This window comes from Polyergus mexicanus, unplaced genomic scaffold, assembly GCF_030449975.1.
Source record: "Polyergus mexicanus isolate NDT 795.1 unplaced genomic scaffold, iyPolMexi1.0 SCAF_18, whole genome shotgun sequence".
In the NCBI taxonomy this organism is placed as follows: domain Eukaryota; kingdom Metazoa; phylum Arthropoda; class Insecta; order Hymenoptera; family Formicidae; genus Polyergus; species Polyergus mexicanus.
The window spans coordinates 6,389,621-6,398,856 of NW_027223338.1; the positions used below are offsets into that span (position 1 = coordinate 6,389,621).

A 9,236-nucleotide genomic window follows, 5' to 3' on the forward strand; every position below is an offset into this window, starting at 1 on the left:
AGAAAATTGTATTGTAAAGTTATTTAAAAAAAATAATTGACCATTACGAAACATATTGAAAGCGAAGAAATGGAAGGAATCGGATATATAATCGAACATAGTCCAAATGGTAAAATACATAAAGGATTAGATGATTCTACAAACATTGTTTTTATTAAAGCGGTATGGAAACTCAACGATATTTACAAGAAATATTTACAATGCGAATAATGCGTATCGTGGACCATGTGCTTCTTTTATCAGATCATTCTATTCGATATTATGCAAGACGATGCGATATTAGAGAGACAAAGCGATTCGATACGCTCGCTATACCTGATCAAATATTCCTGCAAATTATTGAATTTCGTGAAGAAAAAAAAGAGAGATAAAAACATATTATCTGGAATAATTTTATTTTCGTGCAACGATAACCATATTTGCCTTCTGACAAATGACGACGATAATAAATTACAACGTTGTATTTCATCTTAGAGAAAGATATCTTGAATATTTTCATTAATAATATCTCCTTCTCTCGTGTGGATTTTTTTCCTCTAAAAAGTAGCGTAATATCACAGTTATATCGTGGACATAGAAACACGCGAAACCGCTTTATCGAACGCGTTAAGATGAAAGGCTCGCGTTTGCGGAGCGTCGGAAAATATACAGTGTTGCTAATACGCACTTTACAATCCTTCGCAGGATATGCGTCCGATATATCGCCGAATAACCGATTTAACGTCGTTTATAACGCGAGGATGTGATGTACAACGAGACGCGAGGACCTCTACCGTTGTGTGGGAAAAAAAAAAAAAAAAGATGACACACAAACGTCTCGTCGTCGAAAATGCGTTTGTAAGCGCCATCAGAAATTCTCCCTCGCATCTTGCGTATGGTAGCGAGGGAGGCCTTGTTCGTCCAGCAACCGTGACGATATCAACTTACACAGCTGGCATAGATCTCTTCCCAATCCGGCAACCAGATTTTAATAGAGACGCGTGTTACTCGCGTGTATCATAAAAGTTCCGCAAGAGAGTGGTGTCGCGATGCAACGTGTTACACTGCCAAGTGTTGTTTCATAAACTTTAATTATAATCTTCAATGTACACATATATTTATATGCATATATACATATATAGAATTCTTTTAAATAAATTTGTATTATACACAGTGGCCTATTTACACAACAGTCTCCGTTAAACGGCAATCTCGTCCGCGTATCTTTGCACATTTTCCAACTGTACACTGAGAAAGAAAGGGACAGAGAAAGAGAGAAGGGGTGGGGGGGGGGGGAGAGAATGAGAAAAGAAAAGAAACAGTTCCTCCGCGAATGATCAATCCTACCCTCTCTGCGCCCCCCTCCCCCCTCGAAACCCCTATATCCGTCTTAAGGGTGTACGGCAGCGCCGATTCGTTGCCCGTAAACCGCGTACGGCGAGTAATACGGTCCCAAGGCGTTGAAAGCGCTATACGGCGAGGCAGCGAGCGAGGCCGGGAGCGGGCCCGTCGGTGGTTTACCGTAAGGATGATATCTGGCGCTGAGGGGGCTCAGCGAGGGCGCGGGATAAGTGCCGCCGCTTGCCCGATGGAGCGTCGTCGACGGCGACAGCAGCGGATGCTGATGCGGATTGCCGAGGAGCGCCGCCGCGGAGGCCACGTGATCACCGCCGCCGCCCAGGCTCGTGTGGCTACGTAGATGCTGCAGCAGCTCCTCCGACGTGGTGAATCGCTTGCCGCAGTAAGACTCGCCGGCGATCCAGTTGCAGACGTAAGGCCGACCGCCCGCCAGCGTGGACGGATAGGAGAGCGACGGGGGTGGCATCGGGCCCAACGACGATAACGCCATGGCCAGGCCGTACTTTTGATGATCGCACTGAGTACAACCGCTCGGACAGCTGCCCGCCCCCATCATGATCTGGGTGTTGTGCACGCTGTACGGGCAACCAGTGCAATAGGGATCCTTGCAGACCGGTACTAGGGCTTCGCCGCCGGCCGGAGTCTTGACGCGGGCGTACGTCAAGTACGGATTGCCGCCGGTCGGACTAGCCGACGGATAGCCGAGCAGGGCTGCCGCTGCTGCATGATGATGCGAGAAGGGCGACGCGCCCGCGAAGGGCGGCCTAAAGGCGGGATTCTCGGCCAGACCGGGCGGACAGCACAGCGGATTGCTGGAGAAACCTGGAAGACTCGGTTTGTAAGCCGTCAGATTCGCGTCCTTTGTATGCGCGCCGGAGAGGATCTCCATTCCTGATCTGATAATCGGACTGGTACCGTTGTTATTATTGTTGTTGTTGTTGTTGTTATTGTTGACGCTCCGCGGTGATCCGTCGCTCTTCTCGCGATCGGCCGGGGTCCTTCGGTCGACCGACGGCGTGCCGCTGGTGGCCGTTGCCGTCGCCGTCGCTTGGCCGCTCGGCGACGCGGACTTTCGGCCCACCGGCGTACGATTACCGGACGATTTCTTGTCGGGATGCGTGTTATCACTCACACTGATACTATCCTGACCACTGACACTGTGCACACTGGCCTTGGACGTGGGTCTGCCCTCGTCCGAGGTCTTCTTCGTCACGACATTGGCCTCGTACGGCTTGAACGCCAACGACTTGCCGTCCGTCGGACTGCCGCGTTGGCTGTTGCGTTCCAGTTTTGCGGCCGGCGGCGATTTCGCGTTCGTGGCGATATTTATTCCCTTCGAGCCCTTCTCCAGGGGCGATATTAGAGGTTTCGCGGGCGAATCCGCCCCGATTTGACTGCATGTCTGCGCCAATAACGCCAGCGGACTCTTCTTCGCGTCCAACTGTCGAAAGAAAGTAAAATGAAAAATAAGATCGACGAAGAAAACGACAGCGTTTATATGCAAAAAATATAGTTTCTCGATTATAGAATCAACAAAATCTTGCGATCTTCTGTTCGGTTTCATCGGACCGCGAATAATCTTATCGGAAAATTAATAAAAAATAAAAAATATAGCAAATCTTGACTATCAATTTTTCTTATATTTACTTATATTCCCGTAAAGAGATTTACACAATATTGTTTGCAAGTACCGATAAAATTCTAACTTGAGCATAAAAAGCATGAAATAAAGATTAGCGTGGAATACTAACCGTGGTTGGAAGCGGAGAAAGATAATCCGGTGGTAAATATTGATTGTGTCCAGTAGTCAACATACCGCCTTCCTCGAGCACAACCATTTGGGTTACCCACTAATATAAATCTCACTGCACTTAAACCAACAGGTAATATATTTACACACAGAACCGTGCGATATCTCGGCGCGCGCGCGCGCGTCGGGCCCGACCGGCAGAACCGCGGGTGGAGAGATCCGCGAATGCTGGCGTCTCTCCGTCGGGAGGAATCGATCACCGCCTCGGTAGCGGCAGCGTATATTCGGCGACGACGCGTACTCCGCGAAATCCAGGAAAGTAGTGGCGGCTCGCGCGAACGAGTCAGCCGACACTGCGACTGCGAGAATGGAAGGAACGGTTCGCCTGCGCCGTCTGGTGTCTGGCGGCGCAACGCGATCTCTCCTCGCTTTTCCCTCTCTCTTCTCGCCACCATCCTGGGGACGACCTGGGGTGTATAACCTGTCCTCCGCTGTCATCCCTACCATCGCGCGCCCTACACGAGAATAGAGGGAGAGATGGCATTATGGTGGGAGAATTGCGGTGGGGTTCGGTGCTGTGTAGGGTGTGGGAAGGCATTCTAATTCAACACGCCACCCATGATGTTGGCCCGACGATGACAGCTCCCATCCCGGCTTTGATATTTCACCGCTTTTACAGCCGTCCATTCCCCCCTCCCCCTCCCCCCCGCTTCTCCGACCGACGAGCCCCATTCCCCCTTGCCCCTTCCCACCAGTTCATCGTCCCTCTCTCTCCAACCATTTCCTCTGCCACCCTTCCCCGCTAGTGCTACCACAGCCGCCACGACACGGAACCGTCGTTCCTGCCACTACGGCAACCCGATATTTTATACCGTGAAACCTGTCTGTCTCTCCAGCCGGCCCCGCTTAATAAGCAGCTTTCAAAATAGAAATGTAATGGGCCGCCAGGGGGAGGGGAGAGGGTCGGTTGATTGATTGCTCGCTCAGCGACTTACCGACTTGCCGCGGCCCCACGGGGTAACGAATGACAGCCACTTAAGCGCTGTTTGCCTACAGTTTTGTAAAAGCGTTTTAATTATCGCCCCGGCTCCGACTCCGGTCTGCCCCGGCCCCGGCCCCGGCCCTGGCCGCAATACGCACCGAGTCATCCGGTACTTAACGCCTCGTGGCTATACCAAGCCACCTCGATGTTTGCGTGCTATTCTTTATCTCGCGTTGTTGATCGGGCCGCTCCTCCTCCAACTCGTCGATAACGGATGATAATCGCTGCCGAAATGACGGATATTGATCTTTGCTATGCGAGCAGTCTCCAAGAGTGCGCATTCTTATAGTATCACAATATTGTATATGGGCGATGCGAAAATTTTCTCGCAGCTACTATCGAAAGTCGCTGAGAAATTTAAGATACACAGTTTCTGCAATTCCAACGCACGCAGTTTTGAACGAGATAACGATAACGGCTCTTTATCATCGATACGCCGAAAGTCGAATATGTTTATACTATGCGGAATGAAACGCGCAGAATACATATTTGGTGAAATCCGTCGGCGCGTTCACGCGTGTAACGCGCTTTATACGCGCGCTCACCCGGCGCGCGCATTGTACGCGTCCGCTTGACGAGCGATACGGCCGTTAAAGAGCTCGACTATCAGACCTCGTTCAAACTGAAACGCTCCGCGGTTAGGCGATTATGGCCATTCCGCTAAGTACGGCTTAAGCAAGATAAAGCGATCGATGAAGTAACTATGTTACAAGGTAATTACGACGAATTATGACGATATCCACACGCCCGCTTCGTAGACCGCATACCCGCGGTAAACAATAATTACCCTGGGGAGCACTTTGCGCAGGAATGCAACCGAATAGTATCTGAGAAATGCATATAGGTATGTCGACTGTAATTTACAATGGAATTCATTATAACATTCTCGGTATCATTAACTATTATAATATATAAGCCGTGAAAATAGAAATCCACGATGTACGACGAGATGATGTTACTTTTGTTCGCTTTGAGAAATAATTTTTATTGGATTTGTGATACAATATTAGTTTTGCCATATGTCGCAAGATCGATGAATTTTTTTTTTTTTTTTTCCTTTTTATTTTGGTAATCGTGAAAATTATTGAAAATTCCATCTATCTGTCAAATTAAAATCTCTCTTTAACTTTTTCACATTATAATAAAATATTTAACGTTATAAGATTATAAATGATGAAACATATTTGATGGCTGTTTGAGAATCAGCTAATATATAGATAATACATTTAAAAAAATATGCCAATAATTATAACGAGAATCTTTTCTACCTTCGCGATCGTAAAGAAGAAAATTTCATCTAATAATTTAAAGATCTCCAGCCATATGTCTCTTCTTTATATCTCTAGTATAATGAAACATTTAATGAAATTATTGTTACATTTCATCATATTATTTGAGAAGAGGAATAAAATACGAAAAAAAATTTATTACGTGTCGAAAATAATAATAAACCTATTTTGAAAATTAATAAATTAATTAGAAATCGTAGGTTCCATAGAGAGATTTTTATTACAGTTTTGTACTCGCCTCGTTTTCTATTTTTATAATTATATTGATCATTATAGGATAGCACATATTTCCGTTTCATTCAATATCAATTGCGTACCTCTCTTTGTACCTCAGTTTTTCAGAAGAGAAATAAAGCTTCAGCGTAAACTGTCGGTTTTTATGGCGCCACTAATATCCCTAAGGCAATTCTTTGACGTCTCGACACTGACAGATGAGTTTACGGCTAATATAGTTCTCTTTCATCTCATGCCGGTTTCGCATGCCTTTCTTCGAACATTTAGAGCCGACGGTCGCGTCTCGATAACGGATTCAATCCGATATTTGACATGTACGTGTACGCGCGTATATGGTATATGCGTGCGTTGTGCGTGCTCCTATTATAAACAATATTTACCGAGTAAATTCCGACATTAAGTACATTCGCGAAGATTACAACGTTCACAGTTGCATTGTACTTTAGCAGCGCTATAAATTATGTTGACAAGATCTTTTTGCGCGATCGAATCATTGTTATACGCTGAGCTACGACGCTTTATCAGTGACCGTAATATATCAAAGTTATAGTACTACTATTTAATAAAGCAAGGTTAATTGTTCTTACACAAACGAGATGTTTTCCTTCTTCTTGCGATATTTGGCGTGTAATGCTTTTCGTTATGTAATCGCGTAATAAATGTTATTCGCAATATCTGAGGCTGATGTGTTGCTTAAATTTTTACTTATACGGCACAAAACTGTTTACTTAGATTTTTTTCAAGCTTTCCTAACAGAAAACACTTTCCGTAACAGAGAACGCGTTTATTACTTTCAAATACATGACGCACTGAAAAATGTGTTTCTAGAAACAACTACACACGCATTCGGTACGCAGATACCTGACTTGTGTAAAATAAATACTGCAATATAGCCAGGGTTCAGGCCCCCCCGTACAATCTGTTGTGACAAGGCGATGATGTTCGGTGCCTTTGTCAATAAGATGTGAAGACATTGGTATTTACCAGGAAGATGGAAGACAGTGAAATCGCTATATAAATATCATACATTTAATAGAAAAATATAAGCCTCATAAAACGATAGACAACAAAAGAACTGATAAATATATTGTCTGTCTCGTGAAATGTACTTTGGCAAGCAACGATAAATAAATCGGGACAAATTATCCGTCATTGAAGTATATCTCTCCATTAAATTACAACGTGAGAAAAGATAGACGCAAGAACTTTCTACTAATATAGCCTAAGAAACAAGTGACTTTTTTGTTCAAATCGTTCGTTTCGGTTTATATAGAAAGTGACCTCTCTCCATTTTCCGCTTGTCCTTAAAAAATTTGAAATCTGGATTTAAAATTTATGTAAGAAAATTTTAAAAATCACACGATATCATTAAAATGTAATAAAGTTGAAGTGCACTGAGAAAATTGAGAAGATAGAGAACGAAAACAATTTAAATCAATTTTCCGTGTCATTCAGTTTATGGAAAATTATAGAGTTCGCTTTTTTTTTAACCCGCAAGTCACAAAGTGCCTCGCTTTCTCTTCAAGATATTCGTATTAACGGCTACCCGAGAACAAATATGAACCTCGTTATTCGCCGATCCATTTTCGGTCGATTCGGTCGATTCGGCGCATTGAATATCGCGGCCGTTCTAAACTACGGTACACTGTCAAATGACGAGAGAATGCCGACGACACCGTGACAATGATCCGCATGTTGAAGTCCTTCAAGACCGTATTGTGACCGTACGAATTCGCCGCGGGAACAATAGAGAGCCGGGAGAGCCTCGGATAAAAGTGTAAAAATGCTGACAAGCGGATAATAAAGGAGGCAGTCAGTCACTTTGAGAGATGGCGCGGAACAAAGAGGACGAGCGAAGGGAGAGACGATCCGACGAGAGTAAGCGCGGGATGGGACGAGGGGAGGATTGCTCGGTGAGCCGTGAAAGGGAAAAAGATGGATGAACGCGAACGCAGTTGGCGTGCACGGAGGAGAAACAGAATTTGCGGGGGATAATAAATCATAGCGGTCTTTCTTCCGTCGTTCTTCTCTACCCCTCTTCGCTCCCAACTTCTTATACACCCGACCCCGCGCCCAGAATGACAGGGGTGCGCGCCACGCGGTTATATACGTATCTCGTCGAGGACGGATACAACCTATTTTGTATCAAGTTTCGCATGAAAAGTGAACCACGCGTTGCGGCGCGGGCTTTATATATTTTCGAATCTGCATGCTTTTCTCGATGAAGATTTATCGCCTCACGCACGCGCGCGTTGCAACAGCACACAGGATGCAACGCGCTAGCCAATCAACTTTTCGCTCTTACGGATAAGCTATCAACGTACGTTAATGCCTTTTCTGTCATTTACATCGCCGTATTTAAAACGTCGATTCGTCGAAACGTCATTAATACTTTTTCGAACATATAATGAACACGCTACACGCGTATGCCGATTTAGTCCATTCGATGAATCGATTTACGTCTCTTTATTGGATATAGTAAATCCGAAACTTCACCTTTCACGCGAAACTCGAAATTGACTGGATCCAACAATGTCGAAAGAGAGCACAATGTAGCGCGTGTCACGCATCTACGACGTGTGGTATAGGGGCTCATAATTATTTCTGACAACCCGTTTCACTACGCCGATGATCAAAGAGGTCACGTTACCCGGCTTCCGACAGGCAATGCCAGTCGATGGATCGAGCGGGAAAGAGGAAATGGCGAATAGGAAAAAAAAAAGAGAGAGAAAAAAAGAAAAGAAAAGTGCACGCTCGGCAATAATAATAACAGGGGACGGAGACACGAACAGAAATACGGAGCTGCCGACGCAGAGCGGGCAACTCGGCAAGAGGGCCTCGTTGCCTCATGTTTAAATCAGCGATAACGAGAAGCTTCGGTGACATATGTCACTGTCGCTGTCAGCCGGCTACACAATCAATATAGTTACCCACCCGCCCGCTCGCCCGTCCGTCCGATCGTCCGTCCTCTTCGCTCACCTAGCGTCACCTAGACTCGAGCCGCGCTTGCTTTTCAACCTTCGCATGCATAGACCGTATAATATATACCCGTCCGATAATGTATTCGGTACGTGTGACTTCGTATTCGACAAATACAAGAGCGCACGGTCCGGCGCACAGCGCAGCCCGTAAAGCTGTCGAACGGAACGCCTTTCGCGAGATTCGAAAGACGCGCGGCATCGCGTTATCGCGATACGAGATAGCCTACAATAATGAACGAGAATCTCGTTTTGAAGTTTGCGAATTTTCTCTAATTTTATATTTATTATTTGGGCAAATTTCCGCTTATCTACATTTTATTCGACTTATTCGTCAAACGAAAGATACTACTACATTGTCAGACGAGATGTGTGAAAAGTCAGCGTAGCGTTTACAATGTACTGTATATATTTAATTCATACGTATATGAGAATTTAATATAAATAGAAAATGTGAACGTTACAGTAACACGTCGAAATCTAACGGTACGATAAATCGATTGAATCTCGATATGCCGCGAATGGAAACTTTGCAACCAAATAGAGTAGCGAAATTAACGCGGACACGTGTAAACAGCTTTGGATAATAAATATGATGCGTTCGA

At 45.3% G+C, this 9,236-nt stretch overlaps 1 protein-coding gene across 1 annotated transcript; it reads right to left on the reverse strand.

Annotated features, from left to right (window-relative positions):
* Positions 1-1,051: 1,051 nt before the first annotated feature.
* Positions 1,052-3,481, reverse strand: Noc (no ocelli). Its single transcript, XM_070310557.1, has 2 exons — positions 3,090-3,481; positions 1,052-2,779 (listed from the first exon to the last, which is right to left on the reverse strand). The coding sequence occupies exons 1-2, from the start codon at positions 3,174-3,176 to the stop codon at positions 1,370-1,372; spliced, it is 1,497 nt and encodes a 498-aa protein (XP_070166658.1). The 5' UTR covers positions 3,177-3,481; the 3' UTR covers positions 1,052-1,369.
* Positions 3,482-9,236: the final 5,755 nt, after the last annotated feature.